General features: G+C 56.8%; 1 protein-coding gene across 1 annotated transcript; it reads left to right on the forward strand.

Annotated features, from left to right (window-relative positions):
• Positions 1-1,571: 1,571 nt before the first annotated feature.
• On the forward strand, positions 1,572-13,167 carry NGFR (nerve growth factor receptor). The gene is made up of 6 exons (XM_042886959.1): positions 1,572-1,645; positions 4,981-5,122; positions 8,865-9,224; positions 11,032-11,275; positions 12,210-12,370; positions 12,455-13,167. Exons 1-6 carry the CDS (start codon positions 1,604-1,606, stop codon positions 12,754-12,756), a joined length of 1,251 nt encoding a protein of 416 aa, XP_042742893.1. The 5' UTR covers positions 1,572-1,603; the 3' UTR covers positions 12,757-13,167.
• Positions 13,168-14,153: the final 986 nt, after the last annotated feature.

Consider the following 14,153-nt stretch of genomic DNA (forward strand, 5'->3'; position numbering starts at 1 on the left):
GGCTTCGGGTTAATCTTATTTAAAGAGGGACTTTCCTCAAAGCCCCAGTCCCAGCTTCCCACAGCACGGTGTGAGCGGGTGTATGGGAACTGCTGATCCCAGCCTGAAACTCTGATTGATCAACTTAGGTGAGCAATGAGTCAGCCCTGGGAGCACAAGTGAAAGCAATTCACCTGTGCTGCTGGAAGGGATGGAGCCTGGCTGCACCTCTCCTAGAACCATTTAGGAGTGGGGAAGGATCTCTTTCTGGAGATACCTCCTTTTGGAGTTTTCCAATGAACCCTGGATAAGGGTATAAGCCCTCTATCTATTCTTTTTTTGGTGTAATAACCTGCTTAGCCAAACTCTTGTGTATTTCTTAATTATAACACCTATATATCTATTGGTTATACAGCGGGCCAGGAGCTGCCAACCACGCAAGCATCACAGATTGTAGACTTGTAGAGTCACTAAGGTTAGGAGCTCGCTGCTCGAGAGGGAATCCAGCTTGTGTCTGCCTACAGGATAATGCTGTGATCCCAACACAGTGAAGCTGAGAGATGGGCAGCAGCAGGGTGGCACAGACAGACCCACAGACACCACTGCTCCATCCTATGCTAGGTGAAAGCACTGGGGGCAGAGTGACGTGAGCAGGGGGTGAAGGAATCCTTCATTCCTCCCAACCCCGGCGCCAGCATTTCTGAGCAGCTTCCAGCAAACCTTCTCACCAAAGCCACACAAAACTGGCTGCATTCTTTTTTTCCAGCAAACCTTACAAAGAGAGTTTTTGGTGCTGACACACCAAGGCAGGAGCCAAACCGAGCTGGGGAAAGGCCGTGACATTTCCAGCTCCACTCCCTGACACGCAGCTGAGCTCACAAGCATGGGGCTGGGGCTGGGCAGGATGGGGACAGAGCAGCTCTGTAGTAAAGTGAAATGCAGGGGAGCAGCACATGTTGGGGCTGTAGGAGAGGAAGGATGTCAATGTGTTGTTTTGCACCTGCGGGTGGAACTACAAACAGAAGCAGGTGGCTCTGGGCACTGCAGCCTCTCTTGCAGTGACAAAGGGAAATTCTCTCTGTGGCTGGGATTGCTGTGACAGTGCTGAGTTTGGGTGCTGGGGGTGTCACCTGCTGGATATTGTCCCTTGGCCGTGCAGCCAGAGGGGATCTGGTCACCCCATCCCAGCCACAGCCCGGAGCCTCGCTCTGTTCTTCTAATTAACGAACCCATTTGCAAACCCATCGTGAGGACGGTGCTGGTGGACGGCTGGAGCGAAGTGTGCAGAGATGGATGGACGTGGGTGTGTGAGCGACGGACAGGCAGACAGACAGCAGGGAAGAGTGTGTGGGGAGAGATGGACGCGAATCATTGAAGGGTGGAGGGGACGGCTGGACTGAGACCAAATGCAGCCGAAAGCGTTTCGTGGGGGGGAGGTGGGTGCTGGGGAGGGGTCCGGGCTTTGTGTACCGACAGAGGAGGGTGCTGGCTCGGCTGCTCGCCGTGATGCTCCAGGGGCGGAGAGGAGGAGGAGGAGGGACTTGCAGCCCTTTTCTGGTGCTGCCGAGGCGGCGGGCGGCAGAGGGAGGGCAGCCCGGGGGATGCGAGGCGGCCCCGGCGCACCATGGCCGGGTTCGTACCGCTGCTGCTGCTCCTGCTGCAGGCGGTGAGTGCGGGGCTGCGGGCTGAGCCCAGGGGGGCCGGATCCAGAGGGGAGTGGGTAGGGAGAGCACGGGCTGCCCCGGTCCCGCTGGCACCGGGTGGGGGTGGGACGGAGGGGTGCCACGGGATTGTGGGGTTCTGCTTGCAAGGTCCCAAGGGTATCGGCAAGTGGGAGTGCCAATTGTATGGGGATGGAGCGTCCCAGAAGGTTTGGGTGCAGAGGGAGAGGAGTGGGGAGATGGGTGGTGGTGGTGGTGGTGGTGGGGACACCATAGGGATGGACACCATAGGGATTTCTCGTGCAGCCCCTCGCGTCCTGCTGGCACCGAGCTGGGCTCTGCTGCCCCTTTTTTCCCCACAAGAGGTTATGGGAAGAAAGCAGCCCCAGCTCTGTGCCCCCACCTCCCGAACCCCACACCTTCAAAAACTCTCACAGACCTTCCCTTCCTGGCTCCAAACTCACTGCTCAATGTGAAGGGCAAAACCGGGATGGGCACAGCCTCAGCCTGTGCCGGAGATAAAACTTAGGGATAAGGGGGACCAGAGAAGAAGGAGACACACAGAGCAGGGGATGTGGGGATGCACTGAGCCACCCGGGGCAGAAATGGGGCTTTTGCTGCAGGAGGATCTGTGGGGTCCCAGAGGGCTCAGTGGGCAGCAGGAAGCTCTGGGGCAGGGCGTTAAAGCTGCTGCTTCAGCAGGTTCATGTGGAGACTGAGGGGGAGAGCAGTATGGATGGCTCATGGCTCCAAGCTGGGTTTGGTGTCCCCCATATCCTGCAGCCAACCCCTCAGGTCTGAGCTGCCCCTAGGATTGCACCTGCCGAGCCCACCCAGCCCCATAGAGATCTGCAGTAGTTGGAAACCCACTGCTCCTCCGAGCCTTGAGCAGGACAGGTCAAACGTGCCTCACAGCTGTGGCTGTACCCCCAACACCCCATTTCCATGGCACGTTACCTGTGCTGCTCAGACTGAAGCTGAGTTAGGGGGGGAGGCAGAGCTTTGCAGGACCCACACAGCTCAGATGTGGCTTCTCCCACTGCCCAAAGTTTGGGAAGTGTAGGGATCCAGAGCTTTGGCCTTTTCTAGACAGGGTGCCCCTCCAAAATACACAGAACCCGTCTGTCAGCCTCGCGGGCCGTTCGGATCCAGGCTTGCTGCTGGGCCCGTCTCCAGCTGCAGCATTGCTGCCGTTCCCCATTTCGGAGCAGCACAGATTTCCTTGCCAGGGTTTGGGAGATGATGCTGCTGTGCTGCGCACATCTTCTTCCAACGCCACCCCCTGTAGGGCAGGGGAACGCCAAAACTACTCCAAAAGCAATTAAAAGCTTTCAAAGGTGTTGCTCGCACCCTCAGCGCGTCCCCCTTCCTTCTCCCCCCCTCAGTCCAGCTGTCAAAATGCTTTATGGTGTTAATACCTGTGGCTTTGTCAACGGGAGTTGTGTTAATAACATGCACATTTCAGCGGGCTAATGCAGACCATGTGCCCCTCTTATAAGCGTGTTAATCTTTATGGATGTTTCGGCGCTCGAGATGCAGAAGGGGAAACGTAGGCGTGGGGAGGGGGGGGGGTTCAGCATCTGGGGCTGGAAGGTGCTGGTCGTTTAGAAACGCGGAGGGTAGAACAGCCCTACGAGGAGGGGACCGTGGAGCGATGGACAGCTGGGGGGAGGTCGGGGCTGGGGGGGTCCGGTCCGGTTTGGCACAGAGGAAGCAGCGCAGCCGGGTTCTGTCCCTGTGGGGTTGCTTTGCAGCTGCCTCAGGCGCGGGCGGCGTGGGAGAGCTGGCTGCTGCGGCCCCAGCTGCACCGCTGCGGCCTTTCCAACACTATTTATAGCCAAGTTCGGATGCTCCCCGCTTCCCCAAACCTTCCCGAGCAGGGGGACACGCTGCAGGTGCTGGGGAAAAGGAAGCAACGGGTTGAGCTCCAGCTCCACTCTCTGCAACGGGCATCGCTGCTGCCTAGAGCTGTCCCTATTGCAGAGCGAGCTCTTTGCTCATCCCCAAGCCCATTTTCCAGCAGTTATTTGAGGGTGCTGGGTGGGTCCCCCAGTGCCAAGCATCCTACCCGTGCAGCTGGGGATCGGTGCCAAGCCGGGCTGGCAAAGCGGCGCTGAAGGAAGGCACACGCTTCCAAGCGAAGGGTAATTGGAGCACTTTGTCATTCAGATGCCTATAATTGGCGCTCCATTGTCTCGGGCCGGGCCGGCTTATGCCGGCTGATGCGTCCATGAGTTCATAACAGCGCATTGTGCAGAGCGGCGGCCAAACGGCTGACGAGGAGTCCAGATGCACGGGGACTGGGAGCTCCTCTGCTGCCGGGAGAATTCTTCCCCCCCCCCCCCAAAATCAGCCTCATCTTGGTGGCAAAGGGACAGTCCTCCCGAAAGGAGCACATCCCCGACAGCAGCCTCCCCATCGAGCACCATCGCCCCGAGAGCGAGCGCATAGAACCGAACCTGGATGGTCACAGCACCGCTGTTGCTGCTGTCCCTTCGGGTGGCCCCAGCTCTGAGCACTGCCCTGCCTCCTCACTGCCTCATTCTCAGTGTGTCCGACCCGCAGCCCAACAGCACCATCTGCCCTGACACCATCTGCCCCGTCCTCCTTCCATACAAACTCATCCCAGCTGCCGCACGAGGAAACTCCCGACCCTCCTGACTGTGAGCAGGAGGAGCAAAGCCAGCCCCACACATCACCCCTGGCCAAGGAGTGCTCTGTGGAATGGCCATCTCTGCTCCCCATGTTACAAAGTGGATGTGCAGAGGTTCTAACCGCACTGGTCATGGCACATTTATTGCTTCCATATGTGATGACAGGTTTTATAAGCTAGTACACTTATTCCTGTCAGACAGCTGAAGCTCTCTGCGCTCCTGTCAAAGTCTTCATTTCCACCGAGGGGGCTGATTTCTGATCCCAGTGCAGAAATGGGACCTTAGCCCTCTGAACCCTTCACTTGGGCTGGCAGCTTTTCCCAGGCAGGGGAGGGCTGTGACAGCACAGCATCCATAGAGAAAACGACTTCTGTGATGGGATGTAAGGCTGTAACCCTACAGAAAAGCCAGCATCCCCCTAAGACCCACAAGCCCAGACCAAGGGCTGTCATTGCTTCCTTCAATCAGCACTACTTAGCAGAAGCTTTGCAAATGAGTAAGCTTTGCATAGGAAAGTCATTTACCTCCCCTTTCTCTCAAACCCTATACCTAACACACAGCCTCCCCTTTAGCCCAGACATTGAATTCCACCCCACAGCACAACCCTCCCTGGATGCAACATCTCTCTCTGCCCATCGTTGCAATTCCTGTAACAAGAATCATCTCCATGCTGTTTTTTCTCCCAGGGACCCACCTGGGGCTCCAAGGAAAAGTGCTTGACCGAGATGTACACAACGAGTGGTGAGTGCTGCAAAGCCTGCAACCTGGGCGAGGGTGTTGTGCAGCCCTGTGGGGTCAACCAGACCGTCTGTGAGCCCTGCCTGGACAGTGAGTAGTGATACATGGGGGCTTTTGGGGAACACGAGTGGGCACCTGTGTGTCTGTCCTATGGACATCCATTGTGTGGATGCGCTTTGTGTCACTGGGTTCCATTTTCCCATTGCACAGAGCCCCAAACCTCAGCATTGTTTCCAGTATTTTCCCAATGCCTGCCCAGCAGCTCTCCCTGTTTGGGGACCCATTGGTGCCAGGCATCAGATTCCCTTCCAGTTCCTCCATTGCATGGATGGCTCCTCGCTTGCAATTGCCTCCTGGATTTTCCTCTCCCCACACTGCTTTCCAACCCAGCCATGGGGATATCTCAGGAGCCACCTGTACTATTGCTACTTTTACCTTGTAAAGGCTGCGAAATAAAAGCAAGTTGGAGGGGAGAGAAGCAAATCACGAGTCCCCAAGAGAGGCGGGGAGCTTTCTGCTGGCTGACTCCAGGCACATTGCCTATGTCAAATGCTTCATAAATGTCGGCCGGAGCTTTGCGCAGGAGAGCTGGTTAAATGCTTGCAGATGAAGTGGTCCAGCTATTACTGCTTAAACAATGCCATGATAGGCAGAAAACGATCTACCCTGCAAATTTACTGCTGCAAGCTCTTTGAAGACCTGGGGACAAATATTTGTAGGGGGATCTGTGCCAGCCGAGCTCTGATTTGAAAGGCAGAATTGGCAGAGCACCATTGTAGGGGAAGTAAAAAGAGTCAGAGAGCAGGGGGGGGGAGAAGCCCTATAACCTGAGCAGCACCAGCACAGAGCAGTGTCAGAGCAGTGCTAAAAATACCTCTGCCTTTCTGCAAAATCAATGAGCAGCGCTTGCCCTCCGAGCTGCATCCCCCTGGTTGCAACCTTGGGGCAGGTTTGCTCGCTGTTCCTGGCCCCAGCCCAGCTCTCAGGATGCAGGGCAGCAAATCCAGAGGGCATGGAAGGGTTGCATTGCACACCAGGGTTACACTCCCTGGAGGATGCAGAGATTATGGGGGAGAGCAGGACCTGGGTGAATCAGTTAAGTCATGGCTGTTGGTAGCTTTGTGAATGCTGCTATTCTGGTTTGCGTACCAGCTTGCTCTGTCCTGCCCCAACAGTTGCATTCTTGCAGCAGGGTTAACCCCTGGCACCAGATCTGTTGGGTCAGGGAGCTGAGCTGGAAAGCATCAGGCTCCTTTCTCCACCCCTGCAGTGATGACAGCAGCCAGGAGCAAAGACTCTCAGCATTGCACTTTGTGCTTTGCTTGGTTTTGCTGCTCCCTGTAACTCCTGTGCCTCTATTTCCCCTTTGAGCCCTCCAAATGCCTCATAGCCCTTTCATCCTTTACCTGGGGGCCTCCAAAATACAGCACCCCCCCTTCTCACCCCACTGCACAGTGGGGCTGTCCTGACAGCACAGCATAAACCCCAGGACAGGACCAAGCCCCTACCACTCTGATGGGAAGCAGCACCAAGGAGATGACCTGGCTCCCCCATTGCACCAAGAGGGAAAAGCATACATGTTGAAGAGCCACAGATGGGGATAATTCCACTGCAAACTCTCCTGCTTTATACCCTCAGCTCTGACCCAGTCGTGGTCATGCATTGTTAATGCCAGTAGGATTATCATCTTATCATCTAGGTGCTACGATGGGGAGATGCTGATGCTTATGCTGGGTGGGCACTGGGGTGCAGGTGACGCAGGAGGGTTCCCAGCTTTCCTCTGAGCTCAGGGCAAGATTTCTAGGAGGAGAGATAGCTTGGAGCATCCCAGGGGACAGGATCTTTTGTGGAGCTGCTCCCATCCTTCTCCTCCATGGGATTCCCTGGGTGCTGTGGGTGCAGCTCCTTCCCACAGAGTGCCCCAGTTACCAAGCAGAGCCAGCAGGGAGGAATTAGGGTGTAGCCCTTGGTCATGACATCCCCACCTCCACCCTGGGCTGCCTCCGAGGCTTTGCCTTGGCCTTCTTCCCGATTCACTGCCTTCTCAACTCACTGCTCAAACTGTTTCACAAGAAATGTCCTACTATCAAAGCACCTCCCCTGACAAAGCCTGGAGGCGATGTTCCCTCCATCAGACCAAATGGCCACTTGCTTTTTTTATGATTTCCCCTCTTCCTTCCCTCTACCCTTGCCAGCCACCCCCCCCCCCCCCTCCTGATTTCTGCCTCATGATTTATTTATCTCCTTCGCCAGCCTCTGTTGCTGCAGGAGGGAGGGGGCCCTGTTTGAATCTCAGCTGTAATTGCTCAGCTCGGATACCTTGCTGCCACTGCAAATGTGCCCACTCAGCCGTATGCCTTTCCTGGCCACTTCCCTGCTCTAATGGTATCTATCAATAATTCAGAATAATGCAAGCCAAGAGCCCAGGTTAATGGGTGCAGTGCACGCTGACAGTCGACCCGGAGCATCTCTGCCCCTGCACCCTTTGCTGTTGCCTATGTGTGCTGGTCTGGGCACATTTGCACACTTGGGGTGTAGCTGAGGTGTGGGGTGGTTGCTGTAAGAAGATTCTGTCCCCACTGGAGAATGGCTTTGGGAAGCTGTTCTCAGCCCTATGCCATCTCAGTGCTGTTCCCCTGTCTTTTTGGGGTGCATTGCTTTGTCCTTTGGAGCCCTTCACAGGGGTCTCAGGGCTCTCCTTTCCCCTCTGTCCCAAAAGTGAGGCACCTGAGCAGCCCTGTGTGGATCCTCAGTCTCCTGTGGGACACTCAGGGAAGCTGGAGGCCACCAAAGGTGCTGGGAGGCCACAGCAGAAAGTTTTGCAGGCACAGGGTGGGTGCACAGCCCCACTGTCACTTGGAGGAAATTGCCACCTCTAATCTAAAGGCAGATGTGTGAGTAGTTGCCCTTTCCAAGAGCAGGGCTAGCAGACAGGTTGCACTTGATCCCCCAATACCTTCTCCATTGAGGAGGTGGGGATTGGCATCGTGGGCTGTGGGGGAACCGCTGTGAAGCGCACAGTTCAGGGAGACCAGCTGTGCCCTCCAGGACAGGCACTAATCCCAGCTTCCTGTGTTAAAAATAAAACAAAAATAGCCCAAGCACCTTGGGGATCAGAAGGGCAGCAGTGCGGGGGCAGCTTGGAGGGCTTCAGAAGAGGATTGATTTACATGGCCAAGTGAATCCTGCGCAGTGAAACTGGAGAGCCCAGAGCCCCAGGGTCAGAGGAGTCAGCAGTTAGTGTTGTAACCTCCTGTTCTCATCACCTTCTGTGTTCCCTGGCTTCCTGCGAGGCCAAGGAAGGGGCACAGGGCAGTGATACCCCAAGAGACCCCACCAGGAAGGATGAAGAGGAGAAAGCTTTTGTGATGCAATGGCTGTAGGGTACCAGCATGGCCATGGGGAGTGTCTACGGATGGGGAATGGGGAGGATGCTATAGGATGAGGCACTGAGTACATGGTCACAGCTGGTTGGGTGTGCTGAAGGCTGCAGGAGTTCAAGGGACCTGAGTCAATGGCTCAGCATGGGGAATTGCTACAAAAAGGAGGATGCTGTTCATGGGAAGGGAAAGGGCAGCAGGAGCCTGCAGAGATGCTTGGGGCTGGAAGGGGCTAGGTGTTTTTTTGGGGAGCTAAGTAGGGAAAAACACCCTATATCTCAGAGAAGGAGGAAAATGTTGAAGAGTTGTGGCTCCTGCACAAACCCAGCTCCCCTGGACTGGATGGGAACTGAGGGCAACACTGAAGCCAACGCTGGTGTTCAATGTGACCAGCAGGGATGGGGATGTCCCCACGGTCTCTTTCCTCACCCCACCCTCTGTCCCCCCCCCAGGTGTGACCTACTCGGACACAGTGAGTGCCACAGAACCGTGCAAGCCCTGCACGCAGTGCGTGGGGCTGCACAGCATGTCTGCACCCTGCGTGGAGTCAGACGACGCCGTTTGCCGCTGTGCCTACGGCTACTTCCAGAATGAGCTGAGCGGGAGCTGCAAGGAGTGCAGCATCTGTGAGGTGGGCTTTGGCCTCATGTTCCCCTGCCGGGACACACAGGACACTGTCTGTGAGGAATGCCCTGAGGGCACCTTCTCTGATGAGGCCAATTTCGTGGATCCCTGCCTGCCCTGCACCATCTGTGAGGAGAACGAGGTGATGGTGAAGGAGTGCACGGCCACCTCCGATGCTGAGTGCAGAGGTAATGCTGCCTTTTTCCATCTTGGAGGGGAGAGCAGGGCTCTTTGTGTCTCATGGTGCCAGCACAAGCAGGTGTAGTGCTCTGTGCCACAGTTTCTCCTTTGCAATGGGGAGGTGGGTGCAGATCCCCAAGGGTGGTGGAGAAGAGAGGATCTCATGTCCAGCTGAGGTCCCCTTGGGCATTTCATTATGCAGCTTCCTAATGAGCTCAGCCAAGAGGTTCAGCAGCTCTGATGCTGCTTTTGCAGCCACCAGAGCCTTCATCAAAAGGGAATTTGACAGCTCGTGGCTTTCTCGTGGGAATTAACTGCTGCTGCCTTCCAAAAGAGCTGGGAAGCAGCAGGAGATTTTGCATCATTCAATATAGCAGCCCCTCTGCTCCACTCTGTGCAGCCCCCAGACTCTGGTGGGGGCTGTTTGAGAGGTTTTCAGGGGGGGTGGCTCTGGGTTCTTCCTTGGCTGTTCCTTGGCAGCAGCAGTGCAGTTCCCTGCCCTGAGTGCAGTGACAGAGAAAGGGGCTTTGTCCCATCCGCTACTGATTCACAGTGTGAGACGGCAGCCAGCGCAGCTCCCTTTGGCTGATCCCTTGGTGGGGTCGAGTAAATGGAGCCATAAGTCAAGGAGCACAGGGTGAGCTTTGTTAGCTGCCAGCGGGGCCCCGCCGGATGCAGCCATGCCGCCACTGGAGCGATGCTCTGAAAGGGCAGAGGGGTCCGGCTTGGGGGGTGGCACTGGGAGATGCCACGGCTTCCTTCCCACCCTGGGACAGCCAGCAGACAGAGCACAGCGTGATCCATGTGCTGTGGCGGAGCTGGAGGGTCCAGAATGCAAGAGCAGAGGCTGCAAGAGCCAAATTGGGTGTTGCACTGGATTGGGTGTTGCATCAGGGCTGTATATTTGTGCAGGAATAGGCTCTGCTGAGAGCAGGAATCGGGCTGTGCCCAGGAAAGGTGGTTGGGGCATGGTGGGGGCAAGGAAATGGCACAGTTCTGAGGAGGCAGAGCAGGGACATGGCCCTGCAGCACTCACAGTGGGCACAGGGGAAGTCCCTGGAGGAGGGCATGGGGAGAGCTGAGGGAGGCAGGCATTGAGGGGCTGTTTGGGCAGCCACGGGTGAACACATCGTGGTGCAAGACAAGATACATCTGCTCCATGAGACATCTGTGTGCGGGTGTATGGGTGTGAACAGGGTTACTCCCACAATGGAGCTGGGCTGGCAGTGCCAGCAGGCAGGGGACAGGGGAAGGGGATGAGTGAGGTCCCTCCCTCCCAGGGCCTGAATCCCGGCTCTGGTGCTGCTGGCAGCAGATGAATGCAGGCAGACGTGGCTCCTTGTGAGCTGCAGAGGCAGCTGCTCTGCCTGCATGTGGGGTAGATGGGAAGCAGCTGCAGAAGCATCTGAGGGACCATGTCCAACATCAGCTCTCTGGGACCAGAGACAGGAGCCCAAGGCTCACCAGCAGGCTTGTGTAGCTGGGAGAAGAGCTGCTTTTCTCTCCTGATACAAAACCTCAGAAAGGATAAATGCTGCTTGTGCTGGGCTGAATATCCATAAGCAACAGGAGACAATGATTTTCCTCTGCTGGAAGGACTTGAGAAAACCTAGTGCAAGGAAAGAAAAGCCTTCAAAGCTATGTCCCAGCACCACAGCCATCATCTGGATCTGGGAACAGCTTCAGTTCTTCCTGGGGTCTTGGGGATGAGGTGGTTGCAAGGATAAGCATGAAAACGAGGGGCTGTGCCAGAGCCGCTGGAGGACACCACCAGGTACATGGCCGACTCTTGTCATTCCTTTTCCCTCCTGACAGACCTTCACCCACGCTGGACAACGCACACTCCATCCCTGGCAGGTTCTGACAGCCCCGAGTCAATCACCAGGGACCCCTTCAACACTGAGGGGATGGCCACCACCCTGGCAGACATTGTCACCACCGTCATGGGCAGCTCGCAGCCTGTCGTGAGCCGTGGCACTGCTGATAACCTCATCCCCGTGTACTGCTCCATCCTGGCAGCCGTGGTGGTGGGGCTGGTGGCTTACATTGCCTTCAAAAGGTAAAGGGCTGGGGCAGCGCCGTGGGGATGTGGGTAGTGGGAAGCAGGCTGTGTCCCCTGCTTTGAGGTCCTGAGTTTGGAGCACTCAGCAAGAGTGCTGCAAAATGAAGGAGAGCAGGAGCTGAAATGCCCAAAAATGCAGCTCAGGGGAGGAAAGGGAAGATTGCAGCAGGATAGGGGTGCAAGCTGTGCCCTCCCACACCCTTATCACAAACACCCCCTGCTCAGCCCCCCTGCTCATGCACATCATATCCGATCATAGTCAGCAGCTCATCCCAGGGTGTGCACCTGGCCCTGCAGGTCAGGACTGGCTTGGCTGCTTTCTGTGCACCTCTGGGGGCACCACGAGGGGGGTCAGTGCCCCTCACATCCCTTCTCAACCAGGACTTCATCCCTGGGCTCATGCATCTGCTGAGCTCCATGTGTGCTGCCCAAACCGATCTCATCCATCCAAATCCCTGTCACTACCCTGGACTCAGTGGTGGCTCCGCTCCAGCCCCAGAGGGCACAAATCATCACGTGCACAGACCAGGAGAAGGCAGCAGTATAGGTGTTAAGGCACGGGTGTGACCATAGGAAGGCAGCAGCCACAGCTGTGCCATCATGTGGGTGCAGTGATGCACGTGGGGACCTGCATACAGCCCTATGTGCCCCAGGAGCACAGGCACGTGTGTGTGGGTCCATGCAGAAGAGGGCTTGGTCCTGGTCCATTGCAAAGTTCAGGAGCTGGGCACCTGCAAAAGGAGAGCTGATTTAAGCTGGTGCATCTGCTGCAGAGGTTGAGCCAAAAGTTGCATGAAAAATGCACATCTCCTTGGGAAAATGCTCTCAAGCAGGGCACAAAGCAACGGACCCACTCCCAAAAGGAAAGGTGCAAGCAAAGGGATTGCTGATCAGGGGGACAGTGACAGTGCCACCACCATTCTCTGTGCAGGTGGAACAGCTGCAAGCAGAACAAGCAGGGAGCCAACAACCGCCCTGTGAACCAGACGCCTTCCCCGGAGGGGGAGAAGCTGCACAGCGACAGCGGCATTTCAGTGGACAGCCAGAGCTTGCACGACCAGCAGCCGCCCAACCAGAGCACGCAGGGACCAGGTAGGGTGATGAGGGCTGCGGGGTGGAAGGGGTGCGCAGCATCACAGCTCCTTAACACATTCCCCCATTGCTTGCCCTCCCCAGCACCAAAGGGAGACGGGAACCTGTATGCCAGCCTGCCGCCCAGCAAGCAGGAGGAAGTGGAGAAACTGCTGAGCAGCTCGGCGGAGGAGACGTGGCGGCAGCTGGCCGGGGAGCTGGGCTACAAGGAGGACCTCATAGACTGCTTCATGCGGGAGGAATCTCCCGCCCGAGCGCTGCTGGCCGACTGGTCGGCCAAGGAGACGGCCACTCTCGATGCCCTCCTGGTGGCTCTCCGGAAGATCCAACGTGGGGACATCGCTGAGAGCTTGTACAGCGAGTCCACCGCCACCTCACCGGTGTGAAGGGCGGCCTGGGGGGAGGAAGTGCAGCCAGGGGTCCCCTGCCCTGCTGCCTCATTGTCTCCCCCCTCCCTGGCACCGAGAGCCCTGGAGAGGAAGGTGGGGAGGAAGAGGGGGCCCCCCACCCCTCCTCGCTTTATGGCCCTGTATGCACTGAGCTCCTGTTTTCGGTATCGCCCCCTCCCACCTCCACCTCCCCCTGGCAGCCCATAACCCGGGCTCAGGGTCCTGCTCGGTGCCTGCTCCCGAGGCAGTCTTGAGGGCAGGAGTGAGCACCACTCTCAGGTCTCTCCTCTCTCCATTTCTAACGCCTTCTCCTGGTTCCAGGTCTCCATCCTACCCTTTTTTCCATTGTCTTTCTCACTGTTGTCTTCTGCTCCCATCTGATGCCCCCAAATTCAGCTGCTTTCCCTAAGCTGCAAGCGAAGAGCAGAGCTGAGGTGGGCACGGAGAGCAGCAGAGCAGTTGCAGCAGGATTTGGGGATGGGGCTGTGCCTGAGGGTGGGCTGGGAGAAAGGACTCTGTTTCGAGCAGCCTCACCTACACTGTGTAACTTGGGGTGGGCTGTCCCCATGTTCAGGGCTGGCAGGGTTTGGTCTTGATGCAGAGCAGACACCAAACACTGGGGGCAGCCCTAAGGAGAGCTCCAGGAGGGGAACACCAAAGTTCTAAAGGGCTGAAAAAGTGCCTGCAACAGGGATGTGACAAAAGGGCTTTGCTCATCCTTCCTTCACCACAAACCAGGTGTCCCCTCACTGCACTGGCCCGGGATCAAAGCCACCCAGGTGCCCCATGCCAGCCCTGACCTGACCCCCAGCTCATAGCTTTGGGGTCCCAGGCCCAGGTCCTCTCCCAGCAGTGATGCTGGAGGAGCAGCTGCCAGGTGAACACCCTGAGCCATGGTCCTGGAGGACATCCCCATAGTCCTGGAGGATGTCCCACTCAATGGGGCAGGTTCACCACCTCCCTCTTCCAGAGGCTGTTGGCAGAGCAAGGACTGCAAGGCGAGTTCATGCATGGATCTGCATTCATCCCAGCCTCCCCACTCACCTCGTGCTTCATTCAGAAGCTTTACCAAATGCAGAAGGTGATTTTCTTTCCCTCTTTAAGGAGCTAAGCAAGACTTGTAAATAATTCTGTGTCGTTTTACTAATGCTCAATGTTTCTACGTCTGGTGTGGATGACCTCTGCTGCAGCGCACCGCGGGCTGCTCGCTCACAGCATCGTGCCTGCAAGCTGAGCTTTCCCTTTTGCAGCCATGTCCTCGTTCCCACCTTGTCTTAAAGACTGGCCTTAAAGACTCAATGGAGAATGCAGGGAAATGCACACATGCACGCTCCAAAAATGATCGCGAAACTCAAAAGAATTGAAGGATTTGGCCATTCCTGGTTGTTGCAGGG

The sequence above is a fragment of the Lagopus leucura genome, unplaced genomic scaffold (genome assembly GCF_019238085.1).
Source record: "Lagopus leucura isolate 7727_CA_CO unplaced genomic scaffold, USGS_WTPT01 Super-Scaffold_100066, whole genome shotgun sequence".
Lineage (NCBI taxonomy): Eukaryota > Metazoa > Chordata > Aves > Galliformes > Phasianidae > Lagopus > Lagopus leucura.

Coding starts and splice junctions, on each gene's coding strand:
- NGFR (XM_042886959.1), top strand. CDS start 1,604: ATGGCCGGGTTCGTACCGCTGCTGCTGCTCCTGCTGCAGGCG. Junction 1,646..4,980: donor TGCTGCTCCTGCTGCAGGCG/GTGAGTGCGGGG, acceptor TTTTTCTCCCAG/GGACCCACCTGGGGCTCCAA. Junction 11,276..12,209: donor GCTTACATTGCCTTCAAAAG/GTAAAGGGCTGG, acceptor TTCTCTGTGCAG/GTGGAACAGCTGCAAGCAGA.